We start from the raw sequence: 20,650 nt of genomic DNA, 5'->3' as shown, positions 1-20,650 counted from the left end.
AGGGGCTTTTCTTACACCACATTTAAAATACGGAAGAATAGGATACAAATTGTTATTGACGTTCGTCATTGAAGGTTTTCTAACAAAGGTATCCAAGTCTTGATGGAATTCAGTTTCTTTTTATCAACAAGTTTGCATAAAATAATGCGTTACAGTATGCCGGTTGTAACACAACACAATGAAAAGCAAAAAATTATAATATTAATACAAATTAATAATATAAAACTACAAACTTCAATATGTTTTGAGACTGTAAAAGGTGTTTATTCAACTCTTGAGGCCATCATTTGGACCGGTTCTCCTGGCATTTTATTTTAAGCTGCCACAGTATTGTTACAACAGAAATAACTTTAAGTCAAGGTGCATGCTTTTAAAGTGCAGTTGGATTCTAAGTAGTGAAAGTAATGGAAAGGTCTATTTTCATCCTGCTGTTTAGTCTTTTTCTCCTATTTTTTTACATCATTTTTCAACAATACAATGAGAGCAATGTGACTAAAATAGGGCTAGACAGGATAAGATCATATGCTTTGGCATGTCATTTGCCACTCATTCTGGTTGTTAAGGTTTCAGCTGCATGTTGGGACATGGTCATTACTAGATAATCATTGCTTTGGAGCAAGCAGTCATCTGGTCAGTTGCTCAAAAACAAAAATACAATTCTGCTTTGTGCTCCATCAGCCACACCCAAGTAACACAGTTCTGTTATTTGGACATAATTACCCACCTTTTCATTATTTCTTTCATTTAAAAGAAATCATAAAAACAGCCCAATTCAAAAAAAAAATTAAAAATGCTGAAGACTCTATTTACCACTAGATGGTGGTAATTCTATAAATATTTGTATACATACAGTATATAGAGAAACTGAAAGCCATCAATACTTGGAGCCATTAATGCAAATATCAATGCTTCAAATAAGTCCTCTATTTTCCCTGTCATGAGCTTTCTATATCATTTGTCCTAAACCATGTGAATGCATGTCGCTTTGTGTTTGATGTCCCATCAATGCTTTTTGTTTTGCATGTAGTTATGGCATGAGATACATAGCAAAAGTTCTGAAGAACAGCCTCCATGAAAAGTTTCCAGATGCCTCAGAGGATGAGCTGATGAAGGTAGAAGCCCCTCGGATGTATACATATATATTTGTTTTTTGATTTACAGCACAGTTTGTTAGAATTCTGCTCACACAGTCCTCTCTGAATGCTCTATTATTGTGGGCATGCTGAGGTGAGTTAAGTTTAATTTAGCAACTGGTGTTAATGATGCCTTCTCTTCTTTATTTGACAGATTGTAGGAAACCTGCTTTACTACCGCTACATGAACCCAGCCATCGTGGCCCCGGATGGCTTCGACATCATTGACATGTCAGCAGGAGGGCAGCTCCACGTAGACCAGCGTCGTAACCTGGGATCTGTGGCAAAGATGCTACAGCATGCTGCTGCCAATAAGCTGTTTGAGGGCGAGAATGCACATATGACGCCAATGAACAACTACATATCTCAAACTTATGAGAAGTTTAGGTAAGAAAAGAGAGATTAATATGTCGGGAAAAAATCTGTTATTTAGGTGTTACAGATGTTCTGAAGAAACTGATTTATCTGTCCTATTGTTTTTTATCTCACTGAAATTTAGTCAGACCTTAGTAATAACTGCTGACTACTGCTATTTCTCCTCTTTCAGGGTATTTTTCCAGTCAGCTTGTGATGTCCCTGAACCTGAGGAGAAGTTTAATATTGATGAATACTCGGACATGGTGACTTTAAGCAAGCCTATCATCTACATCTCAATAGATGAGATCATCAATACCCACTCGGTAAACCCAAATAAAATGAATCTAACATCCTTTAGACCAGATATTAACTTACCTCATGGTTTCTTTCAAGACTTCATTGAAAACATGACGTGTTATAAATTGTGTACATGCACCGGCTTATGATTCATCATCATTTTTCAGTTTATTTCAGTTTAATTAATTAATTAATTTCAGTTAATGTCATGTTTGTACAGTTAGTGTACAGTATTATTTTATGTCAAACCAGACTGTCTTGATTCTACATCTGGTTGTTTTTATCTCTCAACTTTCATTTATTTTATTTGTGTTTGTGTGCCGCAAGCATAGTCAACACTTCTTACACACACATATACATATATTTATATATATTTTTTAATTATATTTTTATTATATATTTATTATATATATTATTTATATATATTTTTTTACATTAAGTACATTTTTTTTTACATTAAGTAAATGAAGATAGAGGATTAACTTGTATACATTTGCACCTCTCACTCATAAATGTGTTTTGTTGTTTCTCCATGGATACATTTAACAAGGATCATTCATTGAGTAATATTACTTTTTCAGTGATAAGTTACACAGTAAATATTATTTAATAACATGAACAGGACTAATCATATCTGTATTTCTTCAGCTGCTTTTGGAACATCTGGAGGCCATCTCCCCTGACCACAATGAGTTGCTGCATGAGCTGCTGCAGGACCTGGGAGATGTCCCTGATGTAGAGACATTGCTCGGTACTGTCATACATTTATTATATATATAAAAAAGATCCAGAGTTAACCACAAGTTGTCTTTAGTGTATTTACCAATTTTACACATTGTGCTGTTCTATTTCAGGTGAAGGAGCGGTAGACCCAAATGACCCAAACAGAGAGAGTGCTCTGAGCCAGTTGGCCAAGACCGAGATCTCCCTCAACCTAACCAGCAAGTTTGAGCTCCTGGAAGGAGATGACAAAGACTTGAAGAGTCTAATGACAAAGTATGTTTATTGTGAGAGGATGCCTGTTGTTAAGCTTGTCTAAAAGTATCTGTCATAGTCATCTGAATTATTATGTTATGATAATCTATAAGAATCAGGTGACATAATCCAGATTTTGATGTATATTTAAAACCATTACCCTGAATCACACACAGTTTTCAGAAGTCCTTAATACAGACTTTGGGATTACTATGAATGCCATGTTATGCACTGTACTCAAACCCTTCTTGACACAGTGTGTGTTTCCTTGTGGTGATCACTCAGTAGCGTGTCTTTGTTGTCTTTCCTGTTCTTCTATCATTTCCTGTCAAAAAGGAAGAGGTTTGGAGGTCAGGGTTATCTTGCCTATAAACATGTATCCGTCTGGATACACAGAGAGTTGGTCCCTTCTTCCTCTTCTTTGTAAAGACGGTTCATGGAGAATGAGGGTTCAACTATGCTGTGAAAACTACTGTACTTTGTGGCATCAGGCATGTTACATGTCTAGATACGAACAACACTTTTCCAAACAGGTTTTCTGTAATCAAGTCAATGAAATGGAGTTCTTAATGCCATTAGATGACAACAGCTTCATATATTGTATGGTTTAGGTGACATTACATACAAATGAAATGAAACAAACCCATCCAGCGCTTCAGGATTTTCTTATTCTGTGTTTATTAGGACAAAAAAGCTTATAGTGGATGTGGTTCGGATTCAACATGGAGAGACCTTACCTGAAATTCTTGAGACCCCCGCTACTGTCTCACAGGTGATATTTTCTTCCATCTTGTTTTTCGTTACCCATACTGTATACCAAACAGTCTTCTCTTGTGATATGAATAAATGCACTGATGTTTTTGTGGTTCTAGCATTTTAATTTTAATGCACTTCTTATACGACTTTGCTCCTGAAGGTGTCGGAGCATACTAAGATTGTAGAGCGCCGGGCAGTCCAGGACGCTCTGACACCAGAAGGTCTGAAGAGCAGCCCAGCAGTACTTGAGGACAGCCAGCTGCCTCTGGAGCAGAAGAAGAGGAAGATCCTGAGGAACCTCCGTAACCTGGAGCAGGCTGGCTGTCTCACCGTCAGTAACAAGTACCAGGACATCGTCAATGACATATCAAAGGTACATTAGCAGCTCTTCATTCACAATGGAAGATGCATGCCTCCTACGCTACAAGTATTGTTGGGCCTGTTCAGCTTCTGAGTTTGTTAAGTGCATTCACAGGACATTCGCTACCAAAGACGCCACAGACAGAGAAGGAAGGCCGAGCTGGTGAAGCTCCAGCAGACGCTGACAGCACTCAACTCAAAATCAGCCTTCTACCAGGACCAGATGAACTATTATGATATGTACATCAAGACCTGCCTGGATAACCTCAACCGCAAGTGAGTTGTCCCTTTTGCTTTGCTTAAACCTTTTGTGGATGAAATGTTTTTTACCATATTTCTTCTGTGTAAATAAAACTCTTGCATCTTTTCATTTGTGTTACGTGGATGGTTGTATGGATGCGACAAGATTTCTTGTGATTTTTACTCGTGTGTTTGTGTTTTGTTGATCCAGGAATTCACGCAAATCTATAAAACTGGACAGCAAAGGAGAAAATAAGGGCAGTAAGAAGTGGAAGCCACAGTCTCTTAAGTACACTGCAGCAAGGCTGCATGAGAAAGGGGTAATCCTGGAGATAGAAGGACTTCAGACAAACCAGTGAGTTGAGCTGTCCAACACTTTGACTGCTATCAAAGAGCTGGGAACAGAATTCAATGTTGCCCTTTACCAATGATCAGATTTGAAACATTTACACCGCCTATAGTGATGTTTTCTGTTGATAGGCTGTGACATGTAGAGACATTTTGATTGCAGTGTAGATTATAAATCAAATTTGCCTGTATTACCTTTCAACTTTGCTTAAAAAAGTAAAACAACAAGAAACTACATACCATATCACACTTAAGGCAGAGCCAGTTACTAGCCGGTACAAGCTAGCAAGGCTAAAGATTTTTCACATGTTTTGTGTATTATTTACAAACACAAATCTGTTGTTTCCATTAGTTCAGCTGTATCCATCTTGAGAATATATCAGTTTTTTAAGAAACGAAAATATATCTATTCAAAGTAAAAAGATTGATTATGAAATGGTTTCTGATAACAAAACATAGGATGTACCTTGTCAGATTTGTTAATGAAGGTATTGTTCAGTGAGTTAACATCTGTCTTCAGGCCTCATCAGTTTTTCTCAAAACCATTACCATGCTCTTTATTGTTCTTCTGAGTTGAAATGTTAAACTGAATACCAGAATATATAAATAAAATGATAGAATACCATGTAAAAAGAAAAGGGACTTCAATTGTAAACATTTTAAAAATGATTTACTACAAACAGACAGACCAAACCAGTCCTAGCACATTTAAAATGTTTTGACTTATATGAACAGTTCCTTCAAGTACTACTATAATTTAGTATTTCTACAATAATAGGACAAAAATAATGTAAAATGATTATTGTTGTTGTGCGCTGTGTTTCATTCTTTGTCATTAATCCTGTGTTATTGCCTTTTTTCTCTTCTTTCAGGTTCAAAAATGTCATGTTTGACATTTCGCCCACTGAGGAAGTTGGTGATTTTGAGGTGAAGGCAAAGTTTATGGGAGTTGAGATGGAAAAAGTCCAGCTTCATTTCCAGGTAAACATTTCCCAAGTGCGTCAGAAATTCATGAAATGAAGCAGCTCGCTAGTCAACACTAAACCTTGATGACAGATGGTTAAATGTCCTTTTCCTCTCATCGGACTCCGAGCAGGAAATATCACAGAAATGAAGCAAATGTTTTCCAATAAAGACTGCTGTAGTGGAAACATTTGTTGTTAATTATTCTCTGTATGTATTTTTGTATGAACAAATATTAGATATACATAGTTTATGAATAGAGGTGTGTGTGTGTAGAGTAGACCAGGCTGTAAAGTCAAGGCCACAAAGTGTTAGTAAAACCTTTACTGAAAACGTCTTTTACAGGAAGGAATTACAATTATTTAATATACCACCATATATAAATCTGCCAAATTAGCACCTCATATCTATGAATGAAAAGTTGAAAATAGTTTTGTGTGTTTGTTTCTAATTGCATCTATATGTACTTTTTGTCAAGGACCTCCTTCAGCTGCAGTACGAAGGCGTGGCTGTCATGAAGATGTTTGACAAAGCCAAAGTCAACGTTAATTTACTCATCTTTCTTCTAAACAAAAAATTCTATGGAAAATGAAACAGTGAAGAACAAGTGGGAGAAAGCAACAGGAGAGGAAACGGAAACAGATTGTGCCTTCTGACTACTGAGTTTGTTGAAAAAAATGCATTTAGTCAGCAAACCTCAGATGGTGCAGGACAGCGTTGTGTCATTTTATTTTAATTTGATGGATCACACCTAAATTAAATGTTGTTCAACTAAATGTATCCGCGTTGTATTTTCCATGTGGTAATTGTAAATGTTGTGTAATTTTAAGAATGAAAATGTAATGATATTCATGTTTTGTATGTAAAAGCTAGGAATCACATTATTAGTAACCTTGTACGTTGAACCAGCTGTCTATTAGTTCAGAAATGGAGCTTGGGAGAACCTGTCAGCCTGCATGGCTATATGAAATACTGTAGTTTACCAGTGCCTTTTAATCCAGAAACATGTTTAATTATTAAAACATTTAAAAAGCTGCAACTGATGTATTTTAAATATGTATGATCAGTATATAAGTGATTTATAATGTTTAAACAATGTGCATAATAAATTACACATGTCTACAGTTATTTGTTGTTTGTTGTGTGTCAGCCATATTATCAATATTACTATTTCTTTTGAATTTTTCAATCAAAAACTACTTCTTAGTTGTACTATCTGTCAGCCTTTCACATCTTTGAAGACAAATGTTTTCGTCTGAAGACCTGGTACACTGGTACACATTATTACACTGTAATAGGGAGGAGATGAGCAGTGATGTGCAGGGAGGCGGAGTATATTCCACTCTGCAATAACATGTTGGATGCTGGCAGAAAAACACTTCAGTAACTCTTCAGGCAAACCGATAATTCCACACAATACATTTCTGGAGGATTTACAGAGAAGCCATGGTTCACCTGTCAGTAGCGTTGTTGGTATTGTTTTCTCTCCAGAGCTCAGCACTCACCTCCCAAAATGGTAAGTAGCTTTCTAAACTATAAACTATGTAGAACTCTGTGATAGTTCATAACTGATGATGTGTAATTGTGTATGACTACAGGCTTGTACTCTGCTGGGTTTTAAAAATACAAGACCTGTTAACATTTATGTTAGTATATTTGTGTCAACCCTCTGATTGAAAGTAAATGTGGAAACTTGTTTGAAACAGTTGCTTTGTATAAATGACACTGTTGCCCATCATTTCTTCTGTCATGTACATCTGAAGTAATTACAGTGGCCCCGCGTATTGTAAATGCTGTTTACGCAGGAAAGACATTGCTTTCACCTTTCCATCATGCATGGACAAGTTAGTGACTGAGACTGAAATAATGTGCCAGATAATCCTAAAACATTTATAAATTGGTGAGTCTGGTTGTCGACACAGCAGGCCATGGACTGCTGTAAATAGTTCATAGATTATGAAAGGGTCACTAAAAAATCTTTTGGGCATCTCTCTCTTTAAAATAATGATGATTGATACCAAAAATACCTCCATTCCATGTCTCTGCTAATCATATCGTGTTAAAGATGTGAAGTGCTACATCATATATTTGTGAAAAGTCAGAGGTTATGAAAATATTCTTTTAGCAGACATGTTACCCAATTTACAAAAAAACACAGTTTCTCACTTATTTCTGTATTAACCTAGAATTGTCTACTATATCTACTGCAGATTATCCAGAGTAAAGGAAACCTTTCACATTCAAAGAAATACAAAAAGAAACTAATCTGCATGGTTAAATACCGCTAGAGATAAGTGTTAAGTGACTTCGGGTAACTTAACCCCTTTACCTGTGGTAAACAGAGTGCTGGATATGATAATCATATGGACAAATGTGCTAAGAATGCATCAGATGGAAGAACGTTTGCTGAACACTTCTGATTTTGCTCTGTTTCCTTGTGTCTCTTTTAAGGATCAGCGCCCTTCCCACGGACTTTCTCTGGTCACTTTGAAACAGTCACAGATGAGCCTGTAGACTACATCGACCTGGCTGCGTTAGACAGTTTGATGGATGGCTCAGGGTCTGAGCAGGAGCCGGTGAAAAGACACAGTCCACACCGCCATCCCCAGAGGCGCTACTTTGTCTCGGAGGAAACTAAAGGTTTCCTCCAGGGTCGCCTGGCAACAGGCTTTGTCCCGACCGTTTACACCCTTGTCTTCATCGTCGGTGTGCCCCTCAACCTTGTTGCCATGGTGATGTTTATGCATCACGCCCGTCCCAGAAAACCGGCGGTGATTTACATGCTCAACCTGGCCTGTGCTGACCTAATGTTCGGCCTGCTTCTTCCTTTCAAGATCGCCTACCATTACCATGGCAACAACTGGATATATGGCTCTTTCATGTGCAGGGTTGTCACAGCATCTTTCTACTGCAACATGTATTGCTCAGTCCTGCTCATTACGTGTATCAGCGTTGACCGTTTCCTGGCGGTGGTTTACCCATTGAACTCCCTGACGTGGCGCAGCCCTCAGACCGCTACAGCTGTGTGTGCTGCCATGTGGCTCCTGGCCCTCGGGGGAGTATCCCCTCTCCTCATCTCTGGGCAAACCATCTATTTGTCAGACCTGGGCATCACCACTTGCCATGATGTGCAGGATGTGGAAAAACTACAGGCTTACTACCTTTACTTCTTCCCCATCTACTCCTCCGTCTTCTTCTTCATCCCTCTTGTCTTAACTGCCGTTTGTTATGTCCGTATTATTCAGGCTCTGGCAAAAGCCAATGTCGAGAACCGCTTCAGGAAGACTCGAGCCGTGGTGATGGTTGCCGTCGTGCTGGTGGTGTTCGTGGTCTGCTTCGCCCCCACCAACATCATCCTGATGGTTCACTATGTTCAGCTGTCCCACAAGTCCAGCGACAGCTCCTACCAGGCCTACCTGCTCTCTATGTGTGTAGGAAGCCTCAGCTGCTGTTTGGATCCAGTCTTGTATTACTTTGCCTCCTCTCAGTGCCAGAAGCAGGTGGCAAAACTGCTCAGATGCCGGCGACTGGATCAAGCGAATAGCAGCTCAGGAACACAGAGTACGAGAACCAGCGGGCGGAGAGACAGCACCAGTTTGTGCAAGATGGAGAGCATTCAAACTGGCCTGGGGAGCCATTACAGCAGGCTGGTGGCTTAACTAAATGGACATGGAATTCCTTGTTCTAAGACACTTTTCAAAGCTGTACTTACAGTATAATTATATATTTAGTCAATGTATCTCAATCAAAATGCTTTGGTTTGATGAAAAGATTGTGTCCAGTGCCTGGTAGTGCTGGATATATGTCCACTTAAATAAGCTTATAGGATAACCAATTGGCTTTTTGTTATTTTGCTATCACAAAATACATCCAACAGTATAGCAGTGTTAATTTCACAGAGCATATCACAACAGGTTCTGCCATTCTTTTTCATATGTTTGTTTTATATTCTTGTTTTCCGTGAATCATAGGATATACATAGTTAATAATAATAGAGTTTTAATCAAAAAACATTACAATTTATGTAGTAACTGCATTATTGTAGGACAAAAACAGCGGTTTGACACCACAATTTTCTTTCATGTATATATGTAAAATAATTAATCAGTTGAACTGCACTGGCATTCATAACATATAAAATTCTATCAAAACAAAACCACTACATTATATATATTTTGCTTAATTCTTATGTTGCTGTATCTCTCCATCTTTTTTATTGCTGCTCACTCTGTACTGTCTTTGTCATCGGGGCAGAGCTCTGAAAGAAAACATAAAAACAAAAACTTTAAGAAGAGAAGAGAGCAAATATTTTCTCAGCATCATGGAGAATGTTGGCAGCGTTTCCATTTCCTCACCATGTGCATTGTACTTCATGCACTTCAAGTTTGCTGAATAAAAAAACCAATGTGTAATCATATCTAAATATTGCATTTCACAGTACAACATCTCCATCTTGTGGCAAGTTGTGTGTGAGTTGCAGTGTCCAGTTAAGAACCACAGGCACAGCTTTGTTTTTAGTTACAGTCATCAAAGTTTACTGAAGACTTACTGACCTGTTTTACCATCGTAGCTATGAAAGTTCTCTGGGAAGCTCAGACACCCAACTTGTTTCCGGAAAATTTCAACATCTTTGGGATCTATTTTTCCAGTTCTCGCTGATAGAAAGGAGAGATTTAAGAAGGAGTTACCACAATTGAAACTCCAACACCAACTGTGTTTAAATCAACGAGGAACTTACTGAACTGCAGGATGTATCTACCGGTGGTGTCCCCATTTCGAAAGGTGTCAGTCCACAGCAGGCAGTCAGAGCAAGTCTGTAGAATATGTCCTTTGTGGTCTGAAAGATTTTCTATAAAAAAGTGGACAACAGAGCGACTTATTATTATGGAATATTATGGAGATAGCTGTGGTGGATACACTATGCTCTTATGAATCCTGATAATATCCTGCCATAGAAATAAGCTGCTTCATCTCATATGTTACTTACTACGAAATGTGGTGGCAATGCCTGAGACTGTTGCATTTACTTCCCCAGAGATACACCGATTACTGAGAAACGAGAACATGCTGTGACAGAATTTTGTTTTCACAAGATACAAATGTAACACGCTGTTTGAAAAGGTAAGAATATTGTGCTACAAATTATATTTAAGGATGATTCTGCCCAACATATTCAATGAACTAAATCACCAAACTTACAAGCAGTGATCTCCCCAACGCAATGTCACAACTTGACTGTCAGAAGTGGGGGACAGTTCTATCCAGGAGCTCTTCAGAGACTCCAGTGCTTTGTGGTAGGGCTTAGGGTCACCAGCTCCCATCACATACACCCATGGTCCAAAGACCTTCACAGAAAAAGTCACAATGTATATAACTATATTAAAAATGTCTGAGTGTACTTATTGGAGATATTTTTTTCAAATAAAATCAGATATCTTTGGCATAAATAAAATTGAGAAAACCTACCAGTTTGGGGTCCTCTGGTATAAAAGGTTTGACCAGGTCCTTACAGTCAGGTGCAAAAGCAGCACTGAGGGAAGTGAGAGCCAACAGAATTACAACAGCAGGCAGAGCCATGATCAGACGGAGAAGACGGTGAGATGGAAGAGGGAGAGTCAACAGAACTGCAGAGGATGTTGCTGAAGCTGCAACAGAAAACCTCTAACGCTGATTCATTTTCCCTGTGGGTTTTCAAACAAAAAAAGGGATTGTGCAAGTGCTCATGAAGGGGGGGAGGGGGATTCTACAAACTCGGATGCACCAGAGAAGGTTTTGTAACAACCATGCAGATTTATTTAGTTCAGCATTGAATGGCCAGCTCAACAGCCCTCTGTTGCCCGTAGCGTTGCCCCTGAATGAACTCAGGCAAAGCGCCAAGACTTGTCCCTGACTGTTGAGACATTTAAAAAGGACCCGAGGCGTCTTTTCTTCAGTTGAATGAGAGTTATTTCTCTGTGGGTCTGAGTGGCGACAGTTTAACGTCGTCTTTCTACCCCTAACAGAGGAGTTGCCCAGCAGCAGACTTTGTTGAAGTTTCTGAGAACGCCAGTGTATTTGAGAAGAGGTGTTTTAGTTTTGATGGTGCGTTTAATCTTGATTCTATGGATTAGAAGAGTGTCTGGCATCTTCTAATGTATTTGGAAACAATCAAAGAAGTATTGGAGCTCAGAATCCAAAGACTTCTCCCGAATAACCGTAGAAATAAATGACTAGAACACAACACAGAGGGAGAGAGAAAAGTGTTTTATTTACTTCACACAACCAGTTGAAAATAGTAACTCAACTATTTACAGATTGTTAAATTGATTTGAACGAGGCATTTACGTGGATTTTTCAACCATTACCGTGCCTGCCAGAATCTGCTTACCTATTCATATCATATAGTCACATTTCTTAAACTAAATTCTGAAAGGTCAAAAAGCTTAGCAGGTAGAGACACACAGTCATGAGCCTACACATATCCACAGATCTAACATGACATGACACCGACAGGCCTTGATCTCAATGCTGCTGCTGAAACAAGCTGTAACAGGTCTAATAAAAAGTTATTCCACAGCACATGCAGATCACATTACAACACTATCAAGTACATGTTAAGCTGGATGCGTTCGGGTTTGTGCATGCTGTTCAGAGGGCTATGACTGCTGTGACTGATGTTCAGCCTACTTTGCAGTAGGCTGAACATCAGTTTTATTATTCTCTGTATTCTCGGGAGCAGCTGAAGCAGGGACCCTGTCATCTGGACACAGATCTGAAATAGGAGAAAATCACTGATTGGTGAAGAAGATACCATGAAGAAAACATGCTTTGATGATTTTATTTGCTATGAAATACAGAGCTCAAATGACAGCTTACCTGTTCCTCCAAAGTGGTACTCTGGGAGAAATTCAAGACACTCTGCCTGCTTTTTGAAGGTTTCTAACTCAGATGGCTCCAAATTGCCGGTGCGTGCTTTAAAAGAGAAATCCGAGAAATAAAACAGGGAGGGTAAGGTGGTAGGAATAAAGAGAAGACGGGGAAAGAGGACAGAAATAAGAAACAAATGGTCAGAATATCAAAATATTTTTTATACATAAATATATTTATATATATATATTTATAACAGTTTTTTTTAAGGGGGAAAAAAATGCCTTACTAAAGAGGAAAAGGTATCGGCCCTTTGACTTTCCGTCAGGGAGGAAGGTGGTGTCTTCAGACAGGAGGCAGTCGGAGCAGGTCTCATAGTACTTCCCATCATGATATGAAGTGTGACCATTGATATTAACTGTGACACATTAGAAAAACAAGGCTTCCAAATCTATGTAACCAAAATGCAAGATATTGAATATGAGGTTGTCTTTTATTTCCATGCAGCAAAAAAATTGTCAAAACATAAAATATACAAATAATGTAATGTGGAATTTTTTGTGATTATTATTCTTACGAAATCCACCTATACCTCGGTAATGTTATTTGGCTGCATGCTGCATCACCCAAATGACATTACACAGCATAGAACATGCACTGATGAGTCAGGGTGTAACAGAAACATATTGATAGAGATAGTTACAGGTGGTGTGACTGGTCATCCCTGAGATGGTGGCATTGGCTAACCCCTGCAGGCATTTATCTCCATTTCTGTAATAATAAAAACAAAACAAGAAAAAGGAGTAACAATCCACATCTACCTTTCAATATACACTCTTAACCATTATTGTTTGCATTTGGGGGAAATAACAATATGTCTGCAGTGTCCTTACAGGCGGTCGGACCAGTAGATGGAGATGACTCCGCTGTCTGAGGAAGCCGACAGTTCCACCCAGGAGCCATTCACCGTCACCAGGTCGTTCTTCAGGCCAGGCTGGTCCCACGACCCTACATGGAGCACCCACTTCCCATAGATCTGTCACAAACACAGAAGAAATACATCCACATAACTCAATCACATGACTGGGCTGCTTATCTGTGTCAAAATGTGATCATTTTTATTTTACAATAGAATAGGATACTTTTTGAAGGGGTTAAATAAAAGTAAAGTTTTTAAAGAGATAGAGATATCATTCCAGTTTATCTCGAGAGGGATCATTTTGTTGAGATTCAAAGTTTGCTCCCATGACAACTGGATCTGCTGAGGAACAGATTTGTATACAATTTGTATACAATTTGTATACAGGTTTGTTACCTGCTAAGATTTGCAATCTAATCAAATTTGAAAATTTCAACTCAACATCCAAAGTTCTTTGCTAAAGGCACATCATATCACGGTTCTTTTTCCATGAAGAGTGTACATAGCCTTGATATAGATATACTTGAGCTTTACTAATGTAAAAAGATAAAGAAAAATAATATATAGAGAGCAGAGACTTATTGTTCGGAGTGATACTATGAATGACCAATTGTGTTAAGAGCCTTAGTTCATTTTAAACACCATGTAGCACATTTTAATCTTAACACAAAAACAAAAGCTATTCAAGTCATATTAACACACGGCGCTGTGCTACAAAGCCACCTCACATATGACCCCAGCCCATAACAAATGATTGCTTATACTCACAGGGCTGTGGCTGTCCAGTACCAGAGGCTTAACCAACTCTTTGCAGTCCGGTTCAGATGCAGCACCCAGGGAGGTGAGAGCCAGCAGAGCTACGACCAGCTGTGCATCCATGGCTCAAGACAGCAGGCAGCCAGAGAGCAACACTAGTGTCAGGGATCCTGCCAGCTAGAGACAACCAGGGGAAGTGTTCTGTAACAGTGGGCTGGGCCACACACACACACACACACACACACACACACACACACACACACACACACACACACACACACACACACACACACACACACACACACACACACACACACACACACACACACACACACACACACCATCACTTTTCACATCTATTCAGCATGGGCTTGTCCTAGTTTTCCCATTACATAACAGCCAGCTGGCAGAGTCTAAATAGCAAGACCCCTGCATCTTTCAATATGTGAACACCCCCTGCACAGAGTCACACACAGGCACAAAGGCAGAAACAATAAAAAGAAAGAGGCTCACACACACACACACACACACACACACACACACACACACACACACACACACACACACACACACACACACACACACACACACACACACACACACACACACACACACACACACACTCAATCACAAACGTCTTCTCCCCTGTCCACATCTCTTACTAAAGCAATGGCTTGAAAACATTATAAATACCTTCTAGATCTGACTTTTTTTGCTAAGTCATTGAACACACAAGATGGTCCTCAGCAATCTTTGACATCAAATAGCCTTTTGTTTCCTCTGGAAATGTGAGAGCTTACGTAACATGTACCGGCTCCCTTTCTCCAGGAACACAGTCCAGAGATTGGTCGTTTTCTTTTGGGTATATTGAAGAAATCATTACTTATGGTGATAAAAATGCTTCACATATAATGTTTTAAGTCACAGTTCAACAAAAAATACTTAATGTGCTTCCTTTAAAACACTATAACCATTCAGGAACTTGTCTCTTGTATAATATGTTGCTTAGCAAACAAACTATTTGCCAGATGTTGATTAGCTGGACAGCTCCATATACAAAAATCCTTATCTGAGGTCAACACACAAAAAACCTTGAACTGTCAACAATTTGTTTAGAGTTTTTTGGCAGAATAACGTTGTCAATATTAGGTAATGAATCACCAATTACATTTCATGGCCCCGTATTTAAAAGGTTTGATCTGTAAAACAGGGACAGTTCTGTAAAGCAATGTGGAAGGTGTTTCACGTGTTGGGTATGTGGGCTTTTTATTATCCCTTTGATAAAGATCTGCATTAAATCTTCAACGATACAGTGAGGGGAGGTTATGTAACACACACATCCAGTACTGTATATTTCATTATGTTATGACCATCTATCTCTTCCTCTTGTGAAAAAGCACTGCAAAGGTTTCTCACAACTATGTAACCGACTTTCTTTTTGTGACAACTTAGGTTTAGGCAACAAAACCACTTTATTAAGTTAAGGAAAAACATCATGGTTAGACTTTGGTTTAGGCAACAAAACCACGAACAGTTAGTTTGAGGTAATAAAACCAACTCATAGGTTAAAGGTGTGGAACACTGGTCTCCTGGTTGACAGTCTTGGTTGTTGGACCCATCTACCTCCCCTCCTACCCGCCCTTAATAGTGCTTTTGGAAAATGATTATGTACGTCACTTGCTCTGATTGTTGCTTAGTCATGTGGATGCATTTCATGTATGTCTCCACCACGAATACCGCTCCTTATTGACTCTCCATTGGCATTATTTTCGTGCTGAGCGACACAAAAAAATAGACAATATGTGTCCCTGGACACAAACCAATAGATTGAATTTCGTCCCTATTTCACAAACTTCCATGATACTGAGCTATATTATATCATATGTGTAAGTATTGTTGCAGGGTAAGTTTTACCTTTGCCCTACTTTGTATTTGACCAATGCATTGGTCAATAGAAAATGGACTAGTGGCCTTATTGATTGATTTCTTCTTCCAAGATAAAAGAATCTCTTTCACATCAAACATGTTTCTTTTTATTGAGGTTTATATGCATGAAAGAAAAAGGAAGTGGTATCCATCATAATCTATGATTCATGACATTCAATGTAAATGCAGTCTATTCAGTTCTCACACAGCAATCTAGCATGATGAATAACTTCAATAAGCTAAGTAGTTATTTGCTTTCAGGCAGTGACAAACTTAAAAAAGCTCTCGCTCTCTTGTCTGACATGGACTCCCCAGAATGGAAAAAAGGGTGTTCCCTTGTCATCTATCAAGAGATCTGTGATACAAACAAGTGATAAAGGGAGTTTAGACACATCTAAGAGAGCATACTTGAATCAAATTTGGCTCATGAAGTAACTCCAGGTCTCTATTGTTCTCCCTCCTTTACATCTGTGGCAGCCTCATTCTCAAAAGGACAAATGTCTGTAACAGAAGGAGGGAATCAAGTTGATAAGTGCCTCAATAAATTATACATACAGTACTCCTTAGTGTTGTCTGTGTAGTGGTTGTTCAACATCTTACCCGTGGATTCTCCAAAGTGGAATTCTGCTGGGAAGTTGAGGCACGCAGCCTGTTTCTTGAAAACTTCCAGATGACTGTCATCCAATTTCCCAGTCTTTGCTGCAGGGTAGTGTGTGTGTGTGTGGGGGGGTAATGTTAACAAATTTAAAAATGAATTATTGAGTTAAACACATTACAGAAAAGCTGACAGTTACAGACAGCTGTGTACTCACTAAAGATGTAGAGGGTTTTGCCAGTTGTAGCTTCCCCATGAGACACTGTGGTGTCTGTCCAGACGAGGCAGTCGGGGCAGCTCACCAGGTGCTTCCCAACATGCTCATGATCAGAGGCGTTAAAGTTCACTGTTAGACATTAACACAAGATTAAAATATTGTTCAATTTCTACTAACTGTTGAGTATAGCATATATGATAATACATTTCATAATTTACTTACATGTGACCTTGGTAGAGTTTTGACTGAAGGTGAAATTAACACCTCCAGCATGACATATGCCACCGCTTGTAAGGAGAGGTAAACATAAAAAAGATTAAACAGGAGTAAGTCTAACCAGCTGCCTTCTGCACTGATTGTATTAAAAGTATTAACATTCATTTTCAAAAGATGATAAACAGTTACATTCTGTCTCCCCAGCGAAGGGTCATATCATCACTATCAGGTAGGGATGCGAGCTCGATCAAGGAGCTGTTTATAGTTCTAAGAGCCTTCAGGAGCTTTTCATTGTTTGATGTTCCAGCATGGAATATCCATCTCCCAGACACCTAGACACAGATGCGCACAAATTTTTACCCAAAGAACAACTCTTGATTAAGAGATTTTGGAGCTCTCAAACCCAATGTATTTAAGCTTCATGAACACATCACAAAAAAGGAAAAACAATTATAATGTAAGTTATAATTAGGTTAGGTTAAGTCATAGAAAACCACCCTTTTAAAGCATTGATTACTTGACTCTGCTTGATGTAAATGCTGAGGGCAACGTACCTGGCTTCGATCCTCCAGAGGTTTAAGCAGCTCTTCACAGCCTGGATCAGATGCAGCAGTCAGATAGGAGAGAGCCAGCAAAGCTAAACAAAACTGAACAGGCATGATTAGAGGCCAAAATAACAGTCAACTGGAGACAGCAGCGAGAAAAAGGAAGACTGTGTTCCTGCAGGGAGGCTAACCTTAAGACCAGGGGAAGTTACATAAACATGGGCAGTGTGGGGGCATGTGGGAGGAGGTATTTTCGAGGAGTCAACAACAATAAACAGTGTGGTTGTGTAATACATAGTCCAAATGCACCTTTGAAGAGACAAAAGAGTAAATGCAATATTAAGTTGCTCAGATGCCCTTGGTGTACGCTTTACAATCATAATCAAGTAAACAAAGGATAATCCATACATTATTTGTTACACTCACAATATTCTACTCATTATTTCGGTTGTTGCCCAAACAGCACAGATCTACATAATCTGATGATGGGGTAAATGTATATGTTATATACCATTGTTCGTGGTCTCTGAGATCAGCGCTGTTACCATCACATACCCAGTCAGCAACACAGCATCTGATTCTTCAACAGACTCGACCCAATGCATCACCGGATAACACTCTGCCTCAGTAAGTTTCAACAACAACAACAACTCCTTTCAACATGGATAAATGAATAAATAGTCACAGAAGACATTCATGTTAGATTTATTAGTTTTATAAAAGCCCTTAGAAACCCTATTGTTCCATGCTGGATAACGATTGCACTGAAGCACTCGTTGGAAAGCCACAACAGTGACATGTGATACTGTAAAAATATCTATTAGACTACTTTGATATGGAAACTGCATTTGTTCTGAGATAGATCTTAGATCTCAGGTTAGATCTTTTTTTAGATTTTATCCCAGCAGTGGAAATTTTGCATTATTTTACCTGCTCTCTGCTCTAAAATATAATCAACCCAGTAACTTTTGCCGTTTTCCAATTGCTAAAATGATTACATCTCTTACTGTTATTAATGTCTCAAAATGATGATTAAATTCATGAGGGTTATATTTGAAAGATAATTTATCAGTGCAAATATCCACTTTCATTTCATACACCAAGGTTGGTACTGTTTGCAACATGGTTCATCAATCAATGCAACTTAAAATTATGACGACTTTATTTATTTTGTGTTTCATTGTATAGACGGTTGCAGATGGACTGGCATTTACTTGCTCCGAAAGAACTGTAGAAGAATCTTCAGGTTTGTCCAAATCCTACTTATCTTTGTATTTTTATGACTGAACATTATGCAATTCTCCACTTTCCTGTGTCCATATAACTATATGTTCTAATGAAATGTTTTCCTCGTCATTAAAATGTCATCACAAAGTTGTCACAAAGGTCAAAATAAAGTTGGTAATAAAAACGTCATAAAAATATCATAGTATAGTTTGGCATAAAAGAGTTACAAAAATGCCATAAAAACAAAACAAAGTATAGTAAGTCATAAAATATCCTGAGACTCTTTTTTAGTATACCAAAAAATGTGTTATAAAAAATGTAATGGTATTAAATGTCATAAATAATAATAACAAAAGTCAAAGTATGGTATACCAATGTCGTGAAAATATCATAGTATGATGTGCTAAAAAAGTCCAGAAATCTGTCATAAATATTGTCATAGTATAGCATGCCATAAAGTGTTATAGTAAATCACATCATGAAAAGTGTAATAAAAATGTCATAGTATAGTAGGCTTATAAAGATCTTTCAAAAGTCATTGTTAAGTATGCTACAAACATGTCATCGTATAGTATACCGTAAAAATTCCATCAATTATAACATAGTGCAGTATGCCATAATGTCATAGAAAGTCATAAGCCAAAAATATTTTATATTTTTTTTATATGCCATAAAGAAAATATTTTATAATTCTTTATTTGTATGCCATAAAGAAAATAATAAAAACGATTTTCTGAAAAATGTTGTAGTATAGTATACTATATTGATTCTATTAAAGAGGCATTGACTAATATGCCTTTAAAATGTCACTAAACCTGACATGGTATAGTGTGCCATTTGTTATAAAAAACTCATACTATGTTATGCAAGAAAAATACCATAGTATAGTATGCCATAAGTAATAATAATTTTGTATATCATAACAATTTTACAATACTTTTTTATCAATTTATTCATACTATGAGTTTTATTTTTACTTTTTTAAAAACTAAGCTGTGACATTTTTTAACATACTTAATTTTGACGTTTTTTAGGATTTTTTTCCCAACATATGAGATTATATACTAACGTGTTATACTGTGGCATTTTGTATGACTTTTTTAATGACATAATATACTATACTATGACATTCTGCTGAAATACCTTTTCATTTAATCTAAAGTCGTACTTTACGATGTCTATTTTATGGCAAACTACTATGATCTTTTTATGACATGTATGGGCCATGCAATACTATACAATTGTCAATGCCTTTTATGATATACCATACCATGACATTTTATTCTCAGACTTTTTTATATGGTTTTTATGGCATACTTTGCAATTACTTTTTTTACTTTCTACTACAATATATTATACTGTTACATTTTAAGATTTTTTATTGCATACTAAAGTATGATTCGGTTAGGTATGATAAGGTTACTCCAATAGCTACTACAACAACTAATACTGCTATACTACCAATTACTTCTAACACTAGTACAACTACTACAACAGCTACTTCTACTAGCTGATTTGATAGTAGCTAAATGTGAGTTCCATGCACTCCAATGCTATGATGATATGGGTAAAAGACCAAACGGGGGGTTAATTAGCCAGTGTAAAAACTATAATGTACATCCACAAATCTTTTAAATCACTTAGTAAAATGAAAAATGTTAATGGCATTAATAGCTTTTTCCCACCTCGTAACATTTGTCAACTCTGCTTACAAGAGCAACATTACAGTACTGTATTTATGAAGTTGGCAATGTTAAGCAATGACAGAAATAGTAGCATTATTGCTTTGAATAAAAAACTGCTCCAAAGCGAATAAAACTGATGCTGAATCAGTCACACTCGCGGAGATGAATTGCCTCCACAAAACATATTTAAGCAAAAGAAAAAAGATATATATAACATAATAATGTATGAAGAGAAACATACATTATCACACAGCAAGGGAACAAATTGACAAAACCGTTAGCAACACAA

The 20,650-nt window shown here is 37.7% G+C and overlaps 5 protein-coding genes across 7 annotated transcripts in view; 2 read left to right on the top strand and 3 right to left on the bottom strand.

The window, feature by feature from the left end:
- Positions 1-6,557, top strand: part of iqgap2 (IQ motif containing GTPase activating protein 2) — a 32,993-nt gene extending 26,436 nt beyond the window's left edge. For both annotated transcript variants that reach the window (XM_054610339.1, XM_054610338.1), the window contains 11 exons: positions 1,028-1,112; positions 1,288-1,520; positions 1,681-1,813; positions 2,436-2,538; positions 2,642-2,783; positions 3,447-3,534; positions 3,679-3,891; positions 3,994-4,154; positions 4,330-4,473; positions 5,339-5,447; positions 5,908-6,557. In XM_054610339.1, coding sequence (XP_054466314.1) covers positions 1,028-1,112; positions 1,288-1,520; positions 1,681-1,813; positions 2,436-2,538; positions 2,642-2,783; positions 3,447-3,534; positions 3,679-3,891; positions 3,994-4,154; positions 4,330-4,473; positions 5,339-5,447; positions 5,908-6,021 — 1,525 coding nt within the window. In that variant the 3' untranslated portion in view covers positions 6,022-6,557. The remainder of the gene's footprint in view (positions 1-1,027; positions 1,113-1,287; positions 1,521-1,680; positions 1,814-2,435; positions 2,539-2,641; positions 2,784-3,446; positions 3,535-3,678; positions 3,892-3,993; positions 4,155-4,329; positions 4,474-5,338; positions 5,448-5,907) is intronic.
- A 245-nt stretch (positions 6,558-6,802) lies between these two features.
- Positions 6,803-9,846, top strand: f2r (coagulation factor II (thrombin) receptor). Its single transcript, XM_054610993.1, has 2 exons — positions 6,803-6,945; positions 7,881-9,846. Exons 1-2 carry the CDS (start codon positions 6,876-6,878, stop codon positions 9,086-9,088), a joined length of 1,278 nt encoding a protein of 425 aa, XP_054466968.1. The 5' UTR covers positions 6,803-6,875; the 3' UTR covers positions 9,089-9,846.
- Positions 9,473-11,312, bottom strand: LOC129101258 (uncharacterized). 2 transcript variants are annotated; one of them, XM_054610995.1, is made up of 6 exons: positions 10,896-11,312; positions 10,629-10,774; positions 10,417-10,478; positions 10,168-10,278; positions 9,983-10,084; positions 9,473-9,687 (listed from the first exon to the last, which is right to left on the bottom strand). In XM_054610995.1, the coding sequence occupies exons 1-6, from the start codon at positions 11,004-11,006 to the stop codon at positions 9,653-9,655; spliced, it is 567 nt and encodes a 188-aa protein (XP_054466970.1). In that variant the 5' UTR covers positions 11,007-11,312; the 3' UTR covers positions 9,473-9,652. The 2 variants fall into 2 exon arrangements, with proteins under 2 accessions (XP_054466970.1, XP_054466969.1); XM_054610994.1 differs by having other exon boundaries at positions 9,604-9,687; positions 10,417-10,496.
- Positions 11,313-11,657: 345 nt separating this feature from the next.
- Positions 11,658-14,145, bottom strand: LOC129101506 (uncharacterized). The gene is made up of 6 exons (XM_054611348.1): positions 13,963-14,145; positions 13,169-13,311; positions 12,979-13,046; positions 12,565-12,693; positions 12,285-12,380; positions 11,658-12,180 (listed from the first exon to the last, which is right to left on the bottom strand). The coding sequence occupies exons 1-6, from the start codon at positions 14,071-14,073 to the stop codon at positions 12,092-12,094; spliced, it is 636 nt and encodes a 211-aa protein (XP_054467323.1). The 5' UTR covers positions 14,074-14,145; the 3' UTR covers positions 11,658-12,091.
- A 1,820-nt stretch (positions 14,146-15,965) lies between these two features.
- LOC129101600 (uncharacterized) lies at positions 15,966-17,679 on the bottom strand. The gene is made up of 6 exons (XM_054611477.1): positions 17,459-17,679; positions 17,094-17,236; positions 16,911-16,975; positions 16,689-16,817; positions 16,477-16,575; positions 15,966-16,377 (listed from the first exon to the last, which is right to left on the bottom strand). The coding sequence occupies exons 1-6, from the start codon at positions 17,561-17,563 to the stop codon at positions 16,322-16,324; spliced, it is 597 nt and encodes a 198-aa protein (XP_054467452.1). The 5' UTR covers positions 17,564-17,679; the 3' UTR covers positions 15,966-16,321.
- Positions 17,680-20,650: the final 2,971 nt, after the last annotated feature.

Source organism: Anoplopoma fimbria, chromosome 13, assembly GCF_027596085.1.
Source record: "Anoplopoma fimbria isolate UVic2021 breed Golden Eagle Sablefish chromosome 13, Afim_UVic_2022, whole genome shotgun sequence".
NCBI lineage: Eukaryota > Metazoa > Chordata > Actinopteri > Perciformes > Anoplopomatidae > Anoplopoma > Anoplopoma fimbria.
This window is presented reverse-complemented; position numbering and strand designations above follow the sequence as displayed.